At 39.6% G+C, this 25,659-nt stretch overlaps 1 protein-coding gene across 1 annotated transcript in view; it reads left to right on the forward strand.

Annotated features, from left to right (window-relative positions):
- The first annotated feature begins 2,043 nt into the window (after positions 1-2,043).
- The window catches only part of LOC127080740 (uncharacterized), an 83,520-nt gene continuing 59,904 nt past the window's right edge, over positions 2,044-25,659 (forward strand). Inside the window, exon 1 of the mRNA XM_051021036.1 lies at positions 2,044-2,262. Coding sequence (XP_050876993.1) covers positions 2,044-2,262 — 219 coding nt within the window. The remainder of the gene's footprint in view (positions 2,263-25,659) is intronic.

The raw sequence follows: 25,659 nt of genomic DNA on the forward strand, positions 1-25,659 counted from the left end.
AAAACTTCTTATCTTTGGGTTTTGTTCGTACTTTTCCCCTTTCCTTTAGAAACAATAAGAGCCCGGTGGCGACTCTGGTTTTATTGACGTTAAGCTTATCCATAACTTGATGGTCATGAATTTACCGCTACAGGAATTAAGTGGCGACACTGTTGGGCAGTAGTCCTCAGTGGGTTTAGCCTACTTTTTTATGTGTGTATATTTGTATATTTGTATATTTGATGTTTGTATATTTGTTTGTGTGATATAATCTGTTTGTTGTGCTTGGTGATATTTGAGTGGTGAGATAAGTTCTAACCCGAACTTGAGTGCAATTAAGGTAGGAGGATGGTATAGTCATGTTCAACTTGTGTGGAGTAGTCCTTAACAAGTTGGCTTGAGACCCATCTACTCAGTGGAGACCCTTTTGGAGTTACTAATGTCACACAAGTTATTTGTGGTTAGGCATTACTTTCTCTAATTTGGGGTCCGAGAAGCTGAGGACCGTAGAACATTTAACCCAACTTGGCCTATTTAGGACGTAGTGCGGAGACTGTTCAGGTGTAGACCTGATAATAGTTGTTACACGATACTACACTCAGACGAGTTTCTCTTGAGAATATTATGGGTTGATGAGTCAGTCATCCTAACCTGTAATATCCGATAGATGGAATTAAGACTCTGTGAACTTTTTAGAACATGATCTACAGCTTTTTATCCCTAGTACACTCCTTTGGGATGGTTCTTAACCCGACTCCATGCTCGTGACTCACAATAAACCCTTTGATTCTCGGTTGATCCGATCAAGTCTCATAAATATCAATGGAACTTGGGTGTTGATAAGGTGAAAACCATAATCCACCAAAATTGATGATTGATCTTTATGATGACTTGATCCATCCCTTGACCTTTGTTTGTTTTTTCCTTGTGTGTGATCCCTTGTTTGTGATTATTGCATTCATGCTTACATGTGCATCATAACATTCATCATAGAAAAATAAATTTCAAAGAACTAAGGTGTTATTTGCAAATATTTTCAGACCATGGATTGCTGAAGAAGGAACACTAGGAAGTTATCATCCTTTCTATTAGATCCCTTGGACTTCAAGCAACGTCATGAGAAGCTTTTGTTTGTGTTATCTATTGATATGGTTGGAGGACTCTTGAGTGTTTTGGTTCAGTTCTATGACCCTCTCTACCGGTGCTTCACTTTTCCCGATTATCAGCTCGTACCTACGTCAGAGGAGTATGCCCATATCTTGGGAATACCTGTTTCTGACAAGGTCCCTTTTAGTGGATTAGAGGAGATTCCTATGTCTATGGTTGTGGTTGAGCCATTAACTCTCCCTAACCAAGATGTAGAGGAGTTGGAAGACGCACTCATCAAGATGAAGCAAGAGAGAGATATGTGGGAAGAGTGGTTCCATGCTTTGAGCTGAAAGCATGAGGAGTTGCAGCTTGAGTCAAAGGACAAGGATTCGCTTATTGAACTTCTTGAAGACCGAGCAGTGAAGAGACAGAGAGAGCCAGAGGGTCCACCTTCCTCTAGTATGCCTCAGCCTTCCGGTGCTTGGAAGAAGATTGTTGATCAACTTGTCCTTAAAAAAGCTCAGATAAAGACGTCTTTTGAGTCTGAGATCTAACGCATCCGAAGGAAGTACGCGCCCACATCCAGATCATCTTATACCATTACTAAGGGGTCCTTAGGATGGTTAGTTTCCTTTTCTCTTGTATTTGTATTTTGGTTTCTGAAATTGTACTCAGTGTAATCCTTCCAAATTTTATGAATAAAAGAGATTTTATGGTCAAACAAATTGCTACTATTAAAATTTGCAGATAGAACTTCATATGCTCCTTAAAATTTAATAAACAAAAAACATTGCATTTCATGCATCATTTGCATAGCAGGTTTTCTTCCGCCAGATGTCTTATCGGTTATTCTTTTGTGCTTCAGCCAAGCTGACTCACCGGTACAACACTTGCGCTAATCAACCGAAGATCATGGAGCAATTAGAGGAAGAGAATAGATAGTTGAAGGATGAAATTGCATGATTAACTGCTATGATGGAGTCTACTCTTGCTGCTCATAATCGGTCTTCACCAACTCCTGCAACTCCTCCCCAGAGGATTGTTATTTATGAGGTTGCTACCTCGACTGTTCCTATTACTTCCATGCCTGCTGGATTCCCTTGGGAAATGTCGTCCAACTTTATGCTTGAAGGATATGTGCCCACTTTTGTTTCTCTACTGGAATCTAGGTTGATCATGACATTGCCACCTCTAGTTTTTCATACTCTGCCTCGTGTTGAGGACACCATCTACCATTCCGAGCCATCTGAGGACCCATGAATGGACGAAATGAAGGATCAGTTCCTCGAGCTGTGAAAAGAGTTAAAGACTCTGAGAGGAAAGGATTTGTTTGGGAAGAGTGTTGTTGAGCTCTGCCTAGTGCCTAATGTGAAGATCCCGATGAAGTTCAAAGTCCCCGACTTTGAAAAGTATAAGGGAAATACTTGTCCGCTGAGTCACCTTGTGATGTACACCAGAAAGATGTCAACCCAAACTGATAATGATCAGTTACTGATTCACTACTTCCAAGACAACCTGTCTGGTGCTGCTTTAAGATGGTATATGGGGTTGGACAGTTCAAGTATCTGTACTTTCAATGATTTAGGTGAAGCTTTTGTCAAGCAGTACAAGTATAATATGGATATGGCGCCTGATAGAAACCAGCTGAGGTCTATGTCTCAGAAGGATAAGGAGACATTCAAGGAGTATGCTAAGAGGTGGAGGGAGCTTACTACTCAGATTAGTCCACCCTTGGAAGAAAAAGAGACGACCAAGATTTTCTTGAAGACCGTGAGTTTGTTTTATTACAAACGTATGATTGTCAGTGCCCCCAATGAATTTATCGAAATGGTAAATATGGGGATGAGGTTAGAAGAAGGAGTCTGTGAAGGACGTCCGTCCAAGGAAGAAGCATGTTCATCAAAAATCCATTTGAAACTTGGAAAGTCATCATTTATTTCAAAACATTATAGGTCATTTTGATTGAAACCCTAATTTTAGGTCAACTTCCCAAGGACCTAACTCACTCATTTTTTATGATTTTGAGGTGAGACCAAGTGCATTAGAAATTTTAAGATGTCTAATTCAAATTTTATGTTGTACAAAATGTCATAATCCTAAAAGAAACACATGTGATAATACAAAACATTATAGGTCACTTTGGACCAAAGCCATTGAATCTTGAAAAAGTCCAACTTCAAGTGCCCATAACTCTCTCATTAAAATTCAAAATGATGCAAAATTTAAGTCTAAATTGATTAGTTTGAAAAGATATACAACTTTTATGTTGAAGGTTTTGTCATTTGAGGCTTGAATCATTGAAACAGAGGGCTTGAAGTTGGTCATTTTTGGCAAAATTTTCAAATACATGTTTTGTACCTTGAACTTCATGGCCAGTTTTCATAAATTTCCAAACTCCAAATGGATTTTTGTTCAACATAACTTTTTTTCCTCATATAAAGACCTTTCCAACCATTACTCACATGCTTATGTTTGGATTTTCCAAATGGGATTTTCGAAGAGATGAACAATTTTGACCATTTATGCATTTCATGTTAAATCTTGATACACAAGCCATTGCCTTGCAAACTGCACGTCCAATTCAACTTGGTTGATGTTCAGCATTCATTTGCAATAGGTTTTGGGCCTCACATGCTCCTGTACAGGCCCATGCATGGAGGACCCAATTTCATGCACACGAGTTTGCTCACACATTCCTTGCAGCTGTGGCTATAAATAGAATGCATTGCCTCATTCAAATGGTAACCTGAAGGCACCTGAATCCCTGCTGAATTCATTTCCCAACCTCTCACCAAAGAAATTTGAATTTTCACTTGCATTTTTCAAGTTTGATTTTCAACAACATCAGTTGAATTTCAATACTAATTCCTAAGCCTAACTCTCATACCAAGCATCAAGATCAAGCTGCAAGCAAAGGATTGGTTGAATTGTGCTCATAAAAGCTGCACTACAAAGGTTTACACTATAACTGTTTTGCTTCGAATCTCACTGAATATTGTGCATTGCTTGTGTTGGTTTGGTGTTCTAAAGTCCTCATGTGAGAGGCAAGCCAATGGTGGCTTTAATTTTATGAATTGTTGAACTTCAGATTGAACACCTAGTTTTTCAACCTCAAATTTATTCTTCCATAAGGATCTTGAGTGAAAACTAAGGTTACAGGGGTGATGTACATCACCCCGACTTTAATTTGGTGTATGGATCGTGTGGTTTGGTTAGAGTTGCAAAACCTGCAACTGGTGGCCGGATTTTAGCTTCTCACCGGAGAAGACGGTGGTTTCCACCACCGTCCACACGTGGCGGACCTCATAGCCCTTGGATCCATTAGCCACGATCTAATCTTGACCTTTGCTTCTGTTTACTTTTTTAAATACAATGTGTTATGCTGTTGACTTGTCCACACCATGCGCGCGCGCATCATGACCTTCTGATCAGCCACGTTAATTAATGAGCGTTGATCCAAGTGCTGTGGTTTTTTTTCTATTTTCTGAATTTCTGTTTTATTTTCTTTTATTCCATTTATATTCAAAAATTCATAACTTCTTTATTTGAAATCACAAAAATATTGGACCAATTGCAAAAAAATTCTCTTAAATTCTAGTTTCATAATATGATTTCTAATTATTTTTGTGATTCCATTTAATATTTTTTGTGAATTATTTTGTTTTTAATTGTTTTTAATTCATTTTAAATACTTTTAGATATTCAAAAATGCCAAAAATATTTTCTTAACATCTTTGAATGATGATAAGTCTATGAAAAATATTCTCATCAATTTCTTAATTGATTTGAGATTTTTTTGAGATTTTAGTCTAATTATGTTATTTTTCTTCATTTTTAATTGTTTAAAATTAGTTTCTGTTTTCAAAAAATGTTGAGAAAATTTGTCAAACCTTGTTTGACCATGTTAGACTTATGATGATCCAATTGGACTTATCCCACTTGCTTTGAATTGGATTTGAAGTTTGACCTTTATTTGTTTATTTTATTTTATGTATTATTTTAATTCCAAAAAATACCAAAAATATGTTTGACATTTCTTGACTTCTAATCTTCATTTCACTTCTGTTTACCATTGATTGATGTTGATTCCATTCATGTTTGACCAATGTGTTTTGGTTATGTCATTTGAATTTCCATTTTTGTACATTTCATTTTCATCTTCATCTTCTTCTTTTTCTTTTGACCAATGAGTTAATGATTTGTGGTTAGCCTTGACATATGAGGGGCTTAACCTTCTTTGATCCAAATCAAATTCAACTTGATCAAAGATCAAGTGAATTGCTTTGTGTCCAAGATAGGTTGCTTCTTGGTCAAGCAAAGAACCTGAAATCCATACAAGGTCATTCTTCTTTTCTTTTGGCATGGCAAGTTGTAGGAGCTTGGCTTACTAGTCATGGTCTCTAACTTGTGTTTATTTGCCTATAGTTTTATTGACCGGCCTCAGATAGGTGTGACTACTGCATTAGTTCACTTACGATTGCTTAACATAGCGCTAAATTGTCTTATGGCACACTAACACTAACTACTAATTACTAACTTTTAATTCAAGCATTTAATTCTTGCAATTTACTTTAATGCAATTTAATTTCTTGCTCATTTATTCATATTGCCTTTTCCCTTTGCTCACTTGAGCTCATGTTTATGTTTATGCTATTTTTTCTATTGCTCACTTGAGCACATGTTTATGTCTATGTCATTTGCCTTATGCTCACTTAAGCATATTATTGTGTAAATATATTGTTGCCTTGTGCTTGTTTTGTTTTTGTTTGTGTGAACCCAATGCAAAAAGGAGAAAGGACTTAGAATTAGGACCTTACCTATGCTTAATGAAGTTCAAGAGAAACTAGGCCTCATGCCTTTAGAATGCTAAAATTGTTGAAGAGCAACTAGGCCTCTTGCCTTTAGAATGCTTAATCTTGAAAGTTGAATTGAAAGGACCTCTAATTCTAAACTCATTCTTTGTCCATTCCTCTTATTGCATTGTGAACTTTTTGATTGTTTGTTCTTGTGTGATAGGGATTCCAAACTTGAGATAGTAAGGAGGACCATTGTCATGAGCATCCAAGTTAAGAGAAAGATAAGCCAAATGGAGATCCTAGGAGCTTGATTGAATATTTTCTTGATTGCTTGAGTTAATTGCTTATTGCTTGCTAAATCCAAAGGAAATGAGCATCTTGAATCATCTTTATGATCTCAAGAAAGGAACTCCAAGGGTTTTATTCTCTTCTCTCATCTTTGCATGTTTAGGACTAGCCCTTCTCTTCTTCTCTCCACTCTAACCTAAGCCAAACTCATTTTGTGCAAGCATTGACATTGTTTTCAAAATTAGAAACCTAGGCATTATGCCTTTGATTTTTCAAACTCTTTCATAATACTTATTTTGAATTGAATCTTAAGTCAACTTTGACTTTATTTTGTGAATACTTCTAATTTGTAAAGACAACTCACTCAAGTTTGTTTTTGTGGTTCCAATGGCCACCTTTGCCAAAGCTTTTCATAAACATTAGCCATAGGTTTGAGTTATCATAGTGGTTGATGTAAACCTCACCTCATCCTTAGTGATTGGACTATAAGTCTTCCATACTTATTATAGGGTGGATCCCTCACTAGTATGTTGAAGCTCTCCTCACATGGTGGATTGTTGGTTTAGGTTGAGTTTTCTCCCTTTGATAACAAAAGACCTTAAGGCTTTTGTCCAAATCAATTCACCCACTTATTTTGAGATTTTTACCCCGAACTACGAGGTTTTGATCCTACCCTTTGTGATGGTACGTAGGCAATGGGTTTATCCATTCAAACAACAAAATTGTAAATAATATGTATATTCTTTTCTCATCTCCCCAATCATGTTTGCACAAATATTTTCACAAATACCAACCTACCATACAACTTTGCAAAAAGGGCTCCCTTAGAGTACTAAGGATGTTTTTGGTGCTTAAAACCTTCCCATTGCATAACCAACCCCCTTACGCAGATCTCTGACATTTTTATTAGTTTTTGATTTGATAAAACTTCTCGGTTTTTGTTCGCTTTCTAACCTTTCCTTTGGATAAATAGAAGTGTGGTGGCGACTCGAATTGTATGATTTACTTTTGATTTAGTCAATAAATCTAAAGGTAACGAATACCTCGCTATAGCTATTATTTAATTCCTTTGTATTCTACCTAGTATTCTCCCATTGGTATTCTACCCAGTAAAAAGGTAGTTATAATCCCTATTTTTTCCCCAGAGATTTGATCCTTGATATGTTCATCCTAACCGATGACGGGTTTCCTTCTCTTTGCGGTCTTCTGCCTAGTAACCGGTAGTTGTAAATCCTGCTTTTCTCTCCCCTTTGCAGAGTCTATCCTTGATATGTTCATCCTAACCGGTGAAGGATATTTTCTTTTTGGTATTCTATCCAGCATTCGATAGATGTAATTGTAAGACCCCAATTTTGTCCCTAAGATCCCATATGGCATCATAACATTGCATTGCATAGCCTCAAGGATCATTGAGCATCTTGGCTCCCTTTCCCTTTAGGTAGGGATCTCTTGTGAGTGGTTTGAGATCACCAAGCATGCTTTAATTGTATATCATTGCTTTTCTTGTTTTATTTACTAACCAAAAGCACAAAAATATGTCACTAACATCTTTTGTTTGTAGCTTAAGCAATCACCAGGTCAAGAGCTTCAAGAAGATCCTTTGTGCAAGAGATGAGATATTTTCTTGGGATGAGGATCACATGATTATTATAAGGAGCTTACATGAGCTAGGGTTTCATTTTGAATCAATTTCACCAAGTGGTAGAGGTTCAAGTTAATCAGGACATTCCAAGGTCATCTGAGGACCAAAAGTCAATTGTGCAGTCAACTGAGGGCTATGAGGTGGGGAAATGAGTTGAGACACCTCAATCATGTTAAAATGGGGTCTATTAATCATTATAAACATCCATCTTGAAGATTCAAAGGTCATGGCAAAAGTTACTAAAAATGGAAAATTACCTATAATTCAAAGTTTCCAAATTTGGCAAGTTTTGGTCCACTTTCAACTTGACTTGTCAATGTCAAAGAAGTTTCAAATGGATTTTTGGTGAACATGAAAGTTGTTGATTTTTGTCTCCCCTTTACAAAAAGTCTTAATTCATGTCCATATGATGAATGGTTGAGAAGTTATGGTCATTTGATCACAAAGTGTGCATGGAAATTCAAAATGGCATAACTTTTGATGTAATGCTTCATATTGGTTCATTCTTTTGGCAAAATGCTTCTCATGTTCAAGACATCTCAAAATGAGCTTTGCCATGCATGGGAAAAGTGTGTATGTTCATTATTTCACACATGTGCGAAATGAAGAAAATCTCCACCATTCATTTTTGGCTTAAGATGCAAGCAAATTAATATTCAAATCCTAGCCCTTGGTTGTTCATGAGTGAATTAAAAGCTTAACATGAGGATGTGCACGTGTATTATGGGCACATGAGCTCATTTTGCATTTTTGCAAGTTACTTCATATCTCACTAATCATGATTAACCAATGGAAAATATGATTAGCATTGTCATTAGCATGAAGTATAAATACTGAAACCCTAATCATAACTGAAAAGAACCACCATTTCAGATCCAAATTCAAGAACTCTCTCAAAATTATCTCTCTTCGAATCTTCATTTTTCTCACACAAACCTCAATGATCCTTGCATAATCTTGATCCTCATGCTTCACTGAGCAAGATTCATCCATCATTTGGTGCAATTCAGTCAGAATTCGAGCAGACCAAGAACATGAACATGGCAATGGAATTTGGAAATTGAAGTGGATTCAAGAGGATTCAACCGTTCATTATTTCTTAAAGCTTCATAGGAAGATCATAGGAGAAGATCTGGAGCTGTAGAGCTTGAGAGAACACGATTTCAGAGAGCTGCACTTCAAGGTGACTCAAAATTCGATCTCTCCTTTTGCTGTTTTTTGATCATAGACTTGTAGATCTTGTTGAGTAGAGCATGGAGATGTGTTTAAATTTAAAAATGAGTGAGTATTGAGGATGTTATGTGGACTGAAAGTTTGGATCTAGAAAATGTTTCTCTTCGATCTGTAGAATCTATGAGGAATTAGGGAAATCTAAGGTCATATTTGGATTCAGCGTTGGAAGACGAGTGGAACGGTATAGGTTTTGTGAGATTCTGGAAATTTTTGTGGCGGCACCGCCGTGCGTCTCGTCGGAGAAGACGACCGGAGCTGTAGCTCCGGCGTCTGCGTGTGTTAGGGCTTTTGCTTACGTGTGTGCGATGTGTGTTACTGCATGGAAGTTTGATTGGATGTTGTTGCTTTGACTGATCCACGCGTGCGCTTGACTGCTGATGGAGCATGCTGACGCATTAAATGAAACGGTGTGTTTCATGTTTCAAATGTGGAGCGTTGGATTGATGAGCGCGCCAGATCCATTGGTTCCTGTTTTTTCTGGATTTATTTGAATTATGTTGTTTCCCTCCATTTTCCATGTATATTTCCATTTATTTTAGTCATTTTAGAAAATTCATAAAAAATACAAAAATGATCCAAATGAGTCCCAATTTTTTTTCATAGTTTTGTATGGATGTCTACATTTTTATGATGCTGGTTTCAAGAATTGTTGATGTCTGGATCTTTATGTGTGAATTTTTGAATTGATGTTGTACCAAATTGACCTATTGCATTCAATGCATTGTGAAATCCTCAGTGTTGAGCCATTTGATCCAATTTTTTGCATGCTTGACATTCATACATGACATGAATTATTGGTCACTGGTTCGGATTTTTTCTCACATGTTATCATCATTTTTGACACATAGAGAAAAGTGTGACAATTTGTGTCACATTTTTGACATTGAATTGGTGCATTTTTGTTCATATAGCATTTGCATCATTCTGGATTTGATTTTTTGCATGTTGAACATTCATGGCATGAGAAACGTATACAAAAAATCTCAAAGTCATTGCATGCATTTCTGATTTGGTATGAATTTTCTAAGTTGGAAGCTCAGTTTGTGCATATTTTTTAGGCTTTTTGAAGCATTTGAATGATATTTGGAGTATGATGGATCTTTGGCCATGGTGATTGGTGTCTAGGGGTTCATATGGTTCTGTTTGGGGCTTGTGATTTGATTCATCTCATGCCATTGGTTGTTTATGCTTTGTTGTGTTGATTGGATGTACATAAGCTAACTTTGTTGTTTTGTTTCAGGATTGGATATTTAGCATTGGTAATTGGGTTTGTTCTCACTTTGTGAGATGCAAGCACATTGAATACTAACCTATTGTTATTTTGTAGGGTTTTAATTGATATGGTGAACTCATGAGCTCATTTGAGTGCTAGGGCACTTATGCACTGAATTGTGTAACTGTTAGAGGGTTTCACTGTTTGTTTTCTGGTTGTATGACTGAAGTACTAATTCTTTAGTCTTTGTATAGGTACCTTAGTTGCTTGCTTGCTTTAGCTTTTGTTTGAGCATTGGATTGTGGTTGACACACCACTCAGGTAGTTAGCTTCTTACTTCATGTAGTCTGAAGTCTTGTCACCTTTTTGGTAGGCATTTTGCTGGCAAGTCCTCCTTCAGAGGCTCTGTTTGTGTTTGCTTAAAATTGTGCTCAAAGACCTCCAAGAAGTGGCATGTGTTATTTGTTAAGACCTCCAAGAGAAGAGGCAATTGACGGATAAAAGGGATTAGTAGCCAATCCCCCGTTATTCAGTGTGTCGTTCTTTATGCTCGCACTACATGCTGATGCAAGACAACTATTAGGCTCGAGTCTTAATCTCCCTATTAGTTTGTTGTTTCCCTAGTCTCGGGTTAGGAGAGTGTTTTACCCCATGGAACTTTTGATGTGTGTGCTCTTGAACTAGGAGTTTCCATTTGAGCTTAATTGGAGGATCATTACCATGTTCATCCAAGTGGAAGACACAAGATACATTGAGGATCTCTTATGAGACTTGTTTGATTGCTTATGCTTTGTGCTTGCTTATTCCAAAGGATGGGAGCTACTTGGATCATCAATATGATCTCAAGAGAGGGACTCCTAGTGTGGTTTCATTTCATATCCCTCATCTTTTTGTTTTCCTTAGGACTTAGCCCTTCTTCTTCATCTCTCCACTCTAACCTAAGCCAAAACCCTTTTTGTGCAAACATTTAACCTTTGTTTTCAACATTAGAAACCTAAGCCTTATGCTTTTGATTTTCAAACTTTCTTTTCATAACACTCATTTTGAATTGAATCTTTAAGTCAACTTTGACCACTTTTGTATATACTTCTAATTGGTAAATATAACCCATTCAAATTTCCCTTTTGTGGTTCCAGTGGCCACTTCCTTAATCAAAATTTTCCATAACCTTTAGCTATTAGGTTTGAGTTATCCTTGAGGTAGATGTAATACTCACCTATATCCTTAGTGATGGACAATGAGTCTTCCATGCTTATTATAGGGTTAACCCCTCACTAGCATGTTGAAGCTATCCTCACATGGTGGATTTGTGGTTTGGTTGAGTTTTCTCCCTTTGATAACAAAAGACCTTAAGGCTTTTGGACCAATCAATTCACCAATTTGTTTTGAGATTTTTACCCCGAACTACAAGGTTTTGATCCTAATCTTTTTATAAGAGGGTACGTAGGCAATGGGTTTATCCATCCAAACACAAAATGTAAATAACTTGTACATTCTCTTCTCATCTCTTCAATCATGTTTGCACAAATAAAATTTTCACAAAACAACAACCTTCACAAGTATGAAAAGGGCTCCCTAGGAGTACCTAGGATGTTTTGGGTGCCTAACACCTTCCCATTGCATAACTAACCCCCTTACCCAGATCTCTGTTTCTTTTATTAGTTTTTGTTAAAACTATTAGGTTTTTGTTCGCTTTCTAACCATTCCTTTGGATAAATAGAAGTGCGGTGGCGACTCGACTTGTATGGTTTACGTTGGATTTAGTCAATATTTCTAATGGTAACGAATACCCCGCTACAAAAAAGTGGAGACTCCGCTGGGGATGACCCCTAGTGGGTTTTGCCAACTTTTCATGCTTGTTGTATTGTATTGTTTTGTGACATATTTTTGTGCAATTTGGGATTACTGTATTGTATGTAATGATTGATTTGCTTGATATTAATTCCTTGTATGCTTGGTGATCTTTGTGAGATGAGTTCTATACCCGGACTCGAGTGCACTTAGGATAGGAGAATGGCGTAGTCTTGTTGACTTGTGTGGAGTTATTCCTTAGCAAGTTGACTTGCAAGTCCATTCACTTGGTGGAGGTCATGTTGGGATCAATAATGTCACACAAGTAAGTTGTGGTTATACATTACTCTTTCCAATATAGACCTTAGAAGCCAAGGACCTTAGTTTACCAAACCCATCTTGGCCTATTTTTAGGATGTAGTGCGAAAGTCGTTCAAATGTAAGATTTGATACGATTGTTACGTGATACTACACTCATAAGAGTCTCTCTTGAGAATATTTTTGGAATACGAGTAGTCGTTTCTCCGATAATATCCGAAAGATGGGATGATGACTATGGGAACCTCTTGTAGAACATGTTTGGCAGGTTTAAACCCTAGTACATTCCCTTTGGGTGGTTCTTAACCGAGACTCCATGCTCGTGATTTGCAACAAACCCTTGATTCATGGTTGATCCGTTCATACATCCTTAATATCAATGGAACTTGGGTGTTGATAAGGTGTAAACCATATTCCACCAAAATGGATGATTGATATTAAGGATAATATGATCTATCCCATGACCTTTGTTTGGTGTGCTTTGCGTGATCCTTGAGTGTGATTGTTGCATTCATGCATTCATGCACTCATTTGCATCCATATCATCAATAATGAAAGAAATTTTCAAGGAACTTAAGGGGTTTATTTGCAATATTTTCAGACATGGAAAGACAAAGAAGGAATACAAAGAAGTACAACTTCAGGCAACCAGATTTGAAAGAGTTAAGGAATCTGACATCCTATGTATTAGATCCCTTGGGTTTCAAGGCTCGCTTTGGGAAACTTCTTCCTCTTCTGACTACTCAGGTGGATGAAGGGTTGATGAGTGTATTGGTGCAGTTTTATGATCCCTTGTACCGTTGCTTCACGTTTCCGGACTTTCAGCTTTTGCCTACCCTTAAGGAGTATGCCTATCTCGTGGGTATACCTATTCTAGACCAGTTGTCGTTCAGTGGCTTGGAGAGTATTCCTACTTCTCGAGAGATAGCTGACATGTTGCACATAGATGAATCTCTGATTGGTGCTCATATGACTACCAAAGGTAGAATTCAAGGTCTCCCTTCTGAGTTCCTCATTGCTCAAGCTACTGTTTATGGGAAGGCCATGAGTGAGGATGCCTTTGAAGCCATATTTGTACTTCTCATCTATGGATTGGTATTGTTCCCCAACCTCGACAAGTTTGTGGATGTGAACGCTATCAGGATCTTCTCCGCTCTTAATCCCGTTCCTACTCTGTTGGGTGATACCTATTTCTCTTTGCATATGAGGAATGCAAAGGGTGGTGGCGCCATTGTGTGTTGTTTGCCTCTGTTGTATAAGTGGTTTATTTCTCACTTACCTCAGACGGTCGCTTTCAAGGAGAACAAGGGATGTCTACGGTGGTCCACGAGACTTATGTCTCTCACTAATGATGATATTTCTTGGTATAACCGTGTATATGATGGTGTGCAGATTATCGACTCTTGTGGTGAATTCTCCAATGTGCCTCTTCTTGGTACATGTGGTGGGATTAACTACAACCCTGTTTTAGCACGTCGTCAGCTTGGGTTCCCCCTAAAGGATAAACCTAATAACATTCTGTTAGAGGGTGTGTTCTTTCAGGAGGGTAAAGATCCCCAAGGCTTGAAGGGCAGAATGGTTCGCGCTTGGCGCAAGGTTCATAAGAAAGGAAGGAAGGAGTTGGGTCCTAAGAATTGCATTGCTTTGGAGTCTTACACTGCTTGGGTAAGGAAGAGAGCATCTGAGTATCTCATGCCTTACGAATATCCGAGACCTACACCTTTGGTTGTGGCTGGGCCTTCAACCCTCCCTAACCAAGGAGTAGAGGAGTTGAGAGACGAAGACCTATCACGTGCCTGGATCCGTGAAAGGGAAGAGTTGCTTCAGCAGATTAAGGAGAAGGATGCTTTGATAGAGTTCCTCGAGCATCAGGTTATTGATGATCCTAATGATGCACGGACTTCTCTACTTCCCCAGTCTTCCAAGTTTTGGAAGAGGAAGTATGACCGACTCGCCAAGGAAAAGGCAGATATGGAGGCAGCTTACGAGAGGGAGGTGAAGAGGCTTCGTGCATCTTTTCTTCTTATGTCCCGAGCATTAGATGATTGTTTCTAGGGATCCATAGGATGATTATTTTCCTTTTCTCTTGTATATGATTGACAAATGTTGTACTTCTTTTCCCTGATATTATTTCATGAGATATTTCCATATGTGATAAACAGTTAATATTTCCAAAATTTGCAAATAAAACCCTAGAGTTCCTTTGAAATAAAAACAAATCATGTGCACAAGCATTGCATGCATCATATGCATAAGCAGGTTTTGTTCCTGGCTTCTGGTCTTGTGGTCTAACTCTGTGCTCTTCATTTATTTTGAAGACAAGCTAACTCACCGGTACTACACTAGAGCCAACTCTTCAAGACTGATGGATCATCTAGAGTAAGAGAACTGTGAACTCAAAGAAGAAGTCGCCAGACTGAGTGCTTTGATGGAATCATTCCTGGCTGCCCAGAGCCAGTCTTCTCCAACACCTTCAACTCCTCCCCAGAGGACAGTTATCTCTGAGATTGTTTCCTCAACTGTGCCTGCAGCCAGTGCATATTTTGCTCCAGCCTCTATGCCAACCGGGTTTCCGTGGGGGATGCCTCCTAATTTCATGCCTGAGGGCCCTGCTCCAACTTTTGCTTCTATGCCGGCATCTAGCCCGGTCCTTGCTGTTCCTCCTCCTGTCGTGCATACCATGCCTAGGGTAGACGACACCATCTATCATTCTGAGCCATCTGAGGGCCCAGATGTCCATGAGAAGATGGACGCTATGAACGACCAATTTCTTGAGCTTCGCAAGGAATTGAAGACTCTTAGAGGAAAGGATCTCTTTGGCAAGTCTGCTGCCGAATTATGCTTGGTTCCTAATGTGAAGATCCCAGTGAAGTTCAAGGCCCCTGACTTTGAAAAATACAAGGGGAACACCTGTCCTCTCAGCCACCTGGTCATGTATGCCAGGAAGATGTCAACTCAGACTGATAATGACCAATTGCTCATCCACTACTTTCAGGACAGTCTGTCCGGTGCCGCTCTGCGCTGGTATATGGGGCTGGACAGTGCGAACATCTGATCCTTCAACGACCTTGGCGAGGCCTTCGTCAAGCAATACAAATACAATATGGATATGGCTCCCGATAGGGATCAGCTAAGGGCCATGTCCCAGAAGGACAAAGAAACATTCAAAGAGTACACCCAGAGGTGGCGAGAGGTGGCAGCATAGATTGTGCCTCCGCTAGAAGAGAAGGAAATGACCAAGATTTTTCTGAAGACCTTGAGTTCATTCTATTACGAGCGGATGATCGCTAGCGCTCCTTTTGACTTCACCGAGATGGTGAATATGGGGATGCGGTTAGAAGAAGGGGTCAGAGAAGGACGTCTAACCCGAGAAGAAGGCTCTTCTGCCAAACATTATGGGGTGTTTGCAAAGAAGAAAGATGGAGAGGCACATGTTGTGACCTCCCATGTGAAACCTAGAAGACCCTCTGTGAGGAGGAAGATTGTGCGTCCCGCCGGTAACCAGCACCAGGTGGCTCACATAGCACCTGTTTTCAGAGACAATCAACAATATCAGCAACATAGCAACAATCAACAATCACCTCAGCAATATCAACAACAGCACCGTCCGCAACAGCAAGCCTATCAACCTCGAAACAGTAATCAAACCAGCATGAGTTACGAGAGGAAAAAGGTCACTTTTGATCCGATTCCAATGACATACGTAGAACTATATCCCTCTTTGGTAGAGAGGAAGTTGATTACTCCAAGAGACCCACCAGCTATACCTGCTAACCCTCAGTGGTGGTATAAGCCTGAATTGCATTATGTATACCACTCTGGTGCTCCCGGCCACGACGTGGAGAATTGCTATCCTTTGAAGACCAAGGTTCAATACCTTGTAAGGTGTGGCATCCTGTGTTTTGAGGACGTAGGTCCTAATGTGAAGAAGAACCCATTGCCTGAGCATGAGAAATCTGTTAACATGGTCCAGGGCTGCCCTGGCAAATACAAAGTCAAATATGTCAGTCATATTCGACAATCGTTGGTCGAGTTACATCGTTTGCTATGCGAGTACAATCACTATGAGCACGATCATGATAGATGCCGAATCTGCCCTGTTAACCGATTGGGTTGTCGCCACGTGTGCAAAGATCTTCAGGAAATGCTGGACGAAGGAGTTATCGAGATCCTTCAGAATATATATGTTGACGAAGATGAGCAAGAGGTCAACGTAATTTCCCTAGTATTCCGGATACCCGAGCCTGTTATCATTAAGTACGATGGTAGCAAGCAGAAGGTTTCTCCTACCCTGATCATTAAGCCTGCCGGTCCAGTACCGTATTCTTCTGAAAAGGCAATTCCCTTTCGTTACAATGTTGTTGCTGTAGAAGATGGGAAAGAGATGACTTTGCCATCCTCCTCTGTTGTGAATATTGCTGACGTAAGTGGTTTGACCCGCAGCGGTCGCGTGTTTTCTGCGCCACCGAAGCCCCAGGCTAAGGCTGATTTTGTTGAACGCCCGATCGGGAATGTTGTAAGCACCCCGAATCCGGCACCTGTTGTTAAGCCCTCCTCTGTACTAAAAACTCCTACTTCTATTGGCCCTAGCGGCAATGTGAAAGAAGACTGTGATGAGATGCTAAGGCTCATCAAGAAGAGTGAGTACAATATTGTAGACCAGCTTCTACAAACGCCATCCAAGATATCCGTGTTATCATTACTCCTGAATTCAGAACCACATAGAGAGGCTCTGCAGAAAGTTTTGGATGTGGCATATGTAGATCATGATGTCACTATAGAACAGTTCGATAGCATTGTTGCAAACATTACTGCTTGTAACAATTTGAGTTTTTGTGACTCTGATCTCCCTGAGGAGGGAAGAGACCACAACTTGGCTTTACACATATCCATGAATTGTAGAGACGACGCCATGTCCAATGTGCTGGTAGACACTGGGTCATCCCTGAATGTATTGCCAAAAACCACTCTCTCAAAACTGTCTTATCAAGGGCCTCCCATGAGGTAGAGTGGGGTAGTTGTGAAAGCTTTCGATGGGTCTCAAAAGACTGTGATTGGGGAAGTTGATCTCCCAATCAAGATTGGACCAAGTGATTTCCAGATTACCTTCCAGGTTATGGACATTCACCCATCGTACAGCTGTCTCCTAGGCAGACCATGGATTCACGAGGCGGGCACCGTGACATCCACCCTACACCAGAAGCTGAAATTTGTGAAGAATAAGAAACTAGTGGTGGTAGGGGGAGAAAAGGCTCTCCTGGTTAGCCATTTGTCTTCCTACTCGTACATAGACGCTGAGGATGAAGTTGGAACTCATTTCCAAGCTTTATCTATAGTTGAGCCTGTTGAGAAGAGAACTCCTTCATTTGCTTCCTACAAAGATGCGAAGTTGGCCATTGAGCGTGGTGCAATTGCTGGTCTAGGAAAAATGATTGAGCTGGAAGACAAAAAGTCTCGGGCTGGCATTGGCTTTTCTTCTGGGGTTTTCAATGAGAAAGGGTTGTTCAAGAGTGGAGGTTTCATCCACGCTGGTCAGGAGGAAGAAGCTGCTGCTGTTTTGGAAGAGGATGCAGAGGATTCTGACAATTTCATCATCCCTGGAGGGATCTGCAACAATTGGGTCGTTATGGATGTTCCTACAGTTGTCCACAAGTCCACGTAATGATCACTTTGTTTAAAAACCCTTCCCCCAAGCCAAAAGGATAAGTGATGACATTGTTGGCAACATAAATACAATGATATTTCCATTCAATAAATTCATGTTAAATGTTTATTTTTCCAATTATTTTCCCTTTTTGCTTTTTGCATGAAATTGGTGATCACATAAAACCCTAAAAATAGAATAAAATCAATCTTTTCATCTGTATAATGATTTACCTTGTTTGATTTCTAAAAGCTTTTCATATCCAAAATCATTATGCAGGTTGATCAAACCCATTGAACATAATGATCCAACGCCATCTCCCAATTTTGAATTCCCTGTATTTGAGACAGAGGAAGATGATGTTGAGGAGATTCCTTATGAGATCACTCGTCTACTTGAACATGAAGAGAAGATCATTCAGCCGCATCTTGAGAATCTGGAAACAGTCAACTTGGGGTCTGAGGATTGTGTGCGAGAAGTGAAGATTGGGGCACTCCTGGAAGAATCTGTTAAGAAGGGGTTGATTGAATTGCTACGAGAATATGTCGATATCTTCGCTTGGTCGTATAAAGACATGTCGGGTCTAGATACTGATATTGTGCAACATTTCCTACCCTTGAAACCTGAGTGCGTGCCTGTGAAGTAGAAGCTCAGAAGAACTCATCCTGATATGGCAGTGAAGATCAAAGAGGAAGTTCAGAAGCAAATTGATGCGGGGTTTCTGGTGACTTCTACATATCCTCAATGGGTGGCCAATATTGTGCCCGTGCCTAAGAAAGACGGAAAAGTCCGGATGTGTGTGGATTATAGAGATTTGAATAAAGCTAGTCCGAAAGATGATTTCCCTCTACCACATATTGATATGTTGGTAGACAATACAACTAAATTCAATGTCTTCTCATTTATGGACGGATTTTCCGGATATAATCAGATCAAGATGGCACCCGAGGATATGGAGAAGACAACATTCATCACACCATGGGGAACATTCTGTTATCGAGTGATGCCCTTCGGTTTGAAGAACGCCGGAGCCACGTATCAACGAGCTATGACCACCTTGTTCCATGATATGATGCACAAGGAGATTGAAGTATATGTTGATGATATGATTACTAAGTCAAGAACGGAAGTGGAACATGTAGAGCACTTGTTGAAGATTTTTCAGCGTTTAAGGAAGTACAAGCTTCGTCTGAATCCCAACAAGTGTACATTTGGAGTCCGTTCTGGCAAGTTATTGGGCTTTATTGTCAGCGAAAGAGGTATTGAGGTTGATCCTGCAAAGGTCAAAGCAATACAAGAGATGCCTTCGCCCAAAACTGAGAAGCAAGTCCGAGGTTTTCTTGGTCGCTTGAATTATATTTCAAGATTTATATCCCACATGACTGCCACATGTGCGCCGATATTCAAGCTCCTCCGGAAAGATCAGTCCCATGATTGGACCGAGGATTGCCAGAAAGCTTTCGATAGTATCAAAGAGTATCTGTCTGAACCTCCGATCCTGTCTCCGCCTGTGGAAGGAAGACCTTTGATCATGTATCTGAATGTTCTTGAAGATTCAATGGGTTGTGTTCTTGGTCAGCAAGATGAATCAGGGAAGAAAGAATATGCTATTTACTACCTGAGTAAGAAGTTAACTGATTGTGAGTCTCGATACTCAATGCTTGAGAAAACATGCTATGCTTTGGCTTGGGCTGCTAAGCGCTTACGCCAGTATATGTTAAATCATACGACTTGGTTGATATCCAGAATGGATCCGATCAAGTATATATTTGAGAAGCCTGCTTTAACCGGGAGGATTGCCCGTTGGCAGATGTTGTTGTCTGAGTATGATATTGAGTATCGAGCTCAGAAAGCTATTAAAGGTATTATCTTGGCTGACCACTTGGCACATCAGCCGATTAAGGATTATCAGTCAGTTCAGTATGACTTCCCAGATGAGGAGATTCTATATTTGAAGATGAAAGATTGTGATGAGCCTACACTCGACGAAGGGCCAGAGCCTGGTTCCAGATGGAGTATAGTATTTGATGGCGTTGTAAATCAGTATGGAAATGGTATTGGGGCAGTAATTATTACTCCTCAGGGCATACATATTCCTTTTACAGCAAGGCTAACTTTCAAATGCACGAATAATATGGCTGAGTACGAGGCCTATATTATGGGATTGGAAGAATGCATTGATCTAAGGATCAAACATCTTGATGTTTATGGTGATTCGGCCCTCGTTGTTAATCAGATTAAGGGTGAATGGGAGACGAATCAGCCTGATCTTATTCCATATAGATATTATGCGAGGAGGATTTCAACGTTCTTTACTGAGGTTGACTTCCACCATATTCCTCGAGATGAGAATCGGATGGCAGATGCTCTTGCTACACTTGCTTCCGTGATTGTGGTTAAATATTGGAATGAAGTTCCCAATATCACCGTGATGCGCTTGGATAGACCAACTCATGTATTTGCAGTTGAAGAAGTGAAGGATCATAAGCCATGGTATTATGACATCAAGTGCTTCCTCCAGAACCAGGTTTATCCTCCTGGGGCATCTGTGAAAGATAGGAAGACTTTGAGAAGATTGTCAGGCAGTTTCTACCTCAATGGCGAAGTGCTTTATAAGAGAAATTTTGACATGGTTCTGCTCAGATGCGTGGATAGACACGAAGCAGACCTGTTAATGACTGAGGTCCATGAAGGTTCATTTGGTACCCATTCCAATGGACATGCCATGGCTAGAAAGATGTTGAGGGCAGGCTACTATTGGCTGACAATGGAGTCTGACTGCTGCAAATATGTGAAGAAATGCCAGAAATGTCAAATTTATGCGGATAAGATTCATATTCCTCCGACACTTCTGAATGTGATTTCATCACCATGGCCTTTCTCTATGTGGGGGATTGACATGATTGGCATGATTGAGCCGAAAACGTCCAATGGACACAGGTTTATTCTTGTAGCAATTGATTACTTCACTAAGTGGGTTGAAGCGGCGTCATATGCAAATGTGACCAGGCAGGTAGTCGTGAAGTTTATCAAGAATCAACTCATATGTCGTTATGGTGTGCCAGATAAGATCATTACTGATAATGGATCTAACTTGAATAACAAGATGATGAAAGAGTTGTGTAGTGAATTCAAGATTGCACACCATAATTCTTCTCCTTATAGACCCAAGATGAATGGGGCTATTGAAGCTGCTAATAAGAATATCACGAAAATTATCCAAAAGATGGTTGTCACGTATAAAGATTGGCATGAGATGCTGCCATTTGCTTTGCATGGATATCGTACATCTGTCCGCACTTCAACAGGGGCAACCCCTTTCTCTCTTGTTTATGGCATGGAGGCCGTACTCCCAGTAGAGGTGGAGATCCCATCAATGAGAGTCTTGATGGAGGCCAAGTTGACTGATGTTGAATGGGTTCAGAGTCGCTATGACCAGCTGAATTTGATTGAAGAAAAGAGATTGACTGCCATGTGTCACGGTCAGTTGTATCAACAGAGAATGAAGAAGGCTTTTGATAAGAAGGTCCAGCCTCGTGTGTTCCGAGAAGGTGACCTCGTGCTCAAGAAGGTCTTGTCTTTCGCGCCCGATTCCAGGGGCAAGTGGACTCCAAACTATGAAGGTCCATATGTTGTTAAGAGAGCCTTTTCATGCGGTGCTTTGATACTTACAACTATGGATGGGGAGGATTTCACTCGTCCTGTGAATTCAGATGCAGTCCAGAAATACTTCGCCTAAAAATAAAAACAGAATAGCTCGCTAAGTTGAAAACCCGAAAGGGCGGCTTAGGAAAAAATGAGCGTCTCGGTGGATTGAAAACCCGAAAGGGCGATCCAGGCAAAAGTTAGAGACATAAAAAATGAATATATGCATCCCGCTAGATTGAGTACCTCATCCTGGGGAAATCTAGGCAAAAATTAGGGATTTGGCAAGTAACTGCATCCTGACAAGACTGTGTTCTACAACTGTCATCCATCAGAGATTCTTGTTCATTCGTCGTCAACCAAAGCTTCGAATACATCGAATTCAGAATTGGTGGAGAAATGGTCATTATGTTCAATGTAGCCCTTTTCCAATATATATCACCAATTTCAAACTTGTAAAAAATCTATGGGGTCTTGCCATTTGTAGGCTACCATTCCATCAAACGAATTTGAGCCTTTTATCCAATTATTTGCATTCTTATTTGTTTCTATTTCAACAAATGTTTTGCATGTTTTAATTGAAAAGAAATGTCATTGTTTTAATCAAATTGCTCATAATTTGTTTTTAAACAAGGTGAACATTCACAATGAGAAAAGGATACTTAGGAGACCCTCGGTGCTCTCCCAAGGGTGGTATGATCCCCAGCAGGGTAAGACATTTATTCATATCCTTGGCATGACTGTATCTTCTCCCTCCGGAGCCCCTTTTATGGTTCATCCCCGAGTGGTATGCTTGTTGAGATGTTCACCACTCTCCCCTTCAGCGAAAGAGCGATCTTTTCTCCTCAGCATGTGTGATCTCCTTGGTGAGTTTGGTACTTGGTGTCGGATCACCAGATTCCTCTTATATCCCTTAGATGGATTCCCCAATAGAGTTGCTTTTGTGGCAGTTTCTACCTGTGCAATGAATTTTTTCCCCAACCGGATTAACTGATGATTCATCCCCTAGAGATTTTGTGATTTCCTGGTATCTCTGATTCCCCGGCAGATTGGATACTCTCCATTGGAATTTTGGGCTTCCTCCCTTGAGATGTAGTACCGGACGGCTGTGTGCCTTTTCCTTTGGAGCTGTTTGTGTTAGAATGTCTATTTGTCAGCATTCATCATACATAAATCACGCATATGTGCATATAACCCTCAAACATTTGGATATTCATATTGCATTTTGTGCCATATATCTATTGTTTGTTATCCTCTGCTAGTTAGTTATACATTTCCCAAGCAGATGTCGGTGTCTGGTCCCTCAATATAGAGTCAGCCCCTTTAAGCAGAAAGTGTTTATCTTTCCTGCCATATTCCCCACTGAGTTATATCCTCGTGGACGACGGTTTTTTCTGCTTCCTCCCAACACATATATTGGGATGGGTTCCCCTATTGAGTTATATCCTCATTAGGATGAGTCTCGATTCAGTTTGCCTTTTTGGTTTGATCCTAAATTGGCCTCTTGTGACTGTCTTTGGTGTTTCCCTGTGGTAAATGAATAATTGCTCAGTAATTAATAATTATTCACCTTATCCTCAGCGGAGTTTATGGTTTTCTACCCTTATACTAGTACTTGTAAACCCTTTTTCCCCCCTTTTGCAGAGTTAACCATTGTTGTTCATCCTAGTGGATGACGGTTACTCTTCCGTGGTTTTCTACCCGGTATCCGGTAGATGTAATCCCCTCTTTGACGGTTATCATTATCCAATATTCGGTATTGATATTCCCTCCTTCTTTTGGATATTTGCTCTGATTAAGCAATTTTATCCCCAGCGGGTCCTCTTTCATTTACCGTTTGCCGGTGATATTTGTTGCTCCCTTTGTTTGGTCATCATTGTATACCTAGTTTTGGTATCCCGATGCCTTTCTCTGTCGGTCGATTTATCCTTTATTAACCCAGTAACCGGTTGTGGATAATCTTCCATGCGAGTATATTATCTACGTTCCGACGGTAATAGATAATATATCTCATGCACTCTTTGGTCGAAGCCTTTTGTTCTTCCCCAGTCGAGTAAGATTCGTATCCCTGTTTTGGAATCGAATGTCCATCCCATAATTGAGTTTGCGTTCTGCCTTCTTTTTGGATGATGAGCGTTTTGGGAATATTCCCCAATTCCTGCTTTGGTTGGTCACCTATTATATGCCCAGTAACCGGTATCCCTGGTGTTCCTTCCTTCTGCTCCCTATTATGACTTTGGTCCCCTGTGGAGTCAGATTTTCCTGAGTTGAGATATACCTTTTAGGTCTTCCTCAGATGATTTGGTTGATTGATATCTCTCACCCTTATACCGGTCTTAGATATTCATTCTTCCCGAGTTTGTTGTTCTCTCACCCTTATACCGGTGATTAGATCACATGTCTCATTGAGCTTGTTACCCAGTAACCGGTAACACCTCATCCCGCTGCTTCCCCAGGAGAGTATTTTTAGACATCCCCAGCGAGGTATCTGTTGTAGATCGCCTTTTGCTGTGTTGGCATATTCCCCAACACATGCACCTTCGAGTCAGCTCGATGTCCTTCCATTGGGTTTACTCCCTTTGGGATTATGTTCACCAAGTTTCAAGTCGTGATCTACTCATGCGTTTTCATCCCTTTACTCCCGGTAGAGTCCCTTCCCCATGGAGTGGATAACTCATAGGGATTATCAAATTCCTTCTGATCTTTTCTTCTTTGTGGACACATATCCCCGCAGAGTTTGTTTGTTTTGCATACATACATTTGCATCATGAGGTCTCTTAGGGACCAAAATTTGTCTCTTTGTTACTACCTCCGTTCCTATTTGTAAGAGACAAACATAAGAAATCACACAAACCAAGGAATATTTTTTTTAATTAATTTTTCTGAAAAATAAACTTGTACTTCCAAAAATACCCCTAAGTTAAACATTTAGTAGTATTAATGTTATAATTAAGCCAAATGTTGATATAATAAAAATTGGTCAGCATTTATTCTATCCAAAAATAATTACAACAAAAAAATTGGCTTTCCACATTCTCATCGTGAAAAATTAGATGTAAATTAAATTTCCCTCTATTTTTTTTATACATCTTCCCACCAAATTTTAAAAACCAAAATAATCTTCCCACCAATTTTGGTAGTATATTTGTCTTTTTTATATAAAGAGAGTTGGTGTTTCATTTCAATCATACTAGAAATTTAGTTTTCATCTACTAGAATTAAGTCCATGGCAGATGAAAATGGTGAGCAATCTCTTTATATATTGATTACTGTGTGACACGTTAATATACTTGGCTAACATATATAGTTATATGCATGGTAATATACATGATGATATCCATTAATATATTTATACACTACCAGTGGAAATTTTTTTCCCTCCAAATCATTAATATCAATGGAAACTGAATAGGTTTGGCTTTAGATACCCATTATGTGTATGGGGAATATACATAGCACGTTCTTTTCAAAACATTAATGCCCAATGAATAATAAATATTGCATTTTGTTTACTAAGGGTATAAATGAGATTTCTCAATTAATAAAATTTAATTTTATAATGTGTCTCTTATAAAAAGGACCAAAAGAAAGTTACAATTTGTCTCTTACAAATAGGAACGGAGGTAGTATTATTTAAGCCCATACTACCTCGTCGAGACGAATATTTTAACCTTCACTTCTCCGGCTAGAATGACCTTAAATAGGGGCATCTGTAAGACCCCAATTTTGTCCCTAAGATCCCTCATGGCATCATAACATTGTATTGCATAGCCTCAAGGATCATTGAGCATCTTGGCTCCCTTTCCCTTTAGGTAGGGATCTCTTGTGAGTGGTTTGAGATCACCAAGCATGCTTGAATTGTATATCATTGCTTTTCTTGTTTTATTTACTAACCAAAAGCACAAAAATATGTCACTAACATCTTTTGTTTGTAGCTTAAGCAATCACCAGGTCAAGAGATTCAAGAAGATCCTTTGTGCAAGAGATGAGATATTTTCTTGGGATGAGGATCACATGATTA

This window comes from Lathyrus oleraceus, chromosome 5 (genome assembly GCF_024323335.1).
Source record: "Lathyrus oleraceus cultivar Zhongwan6 chromosome 5, CAAS_Psat_ZW6_1.0, whole genome shotgun sequence".
In the NCBI taxonomy this organism is placed as follows: Eukaryota; Viridiplantae; Streptophyta; class Magnoliopsida; order Fabales; family Fabaceae; genus Lathyrus; species Lathyrus oleraceus.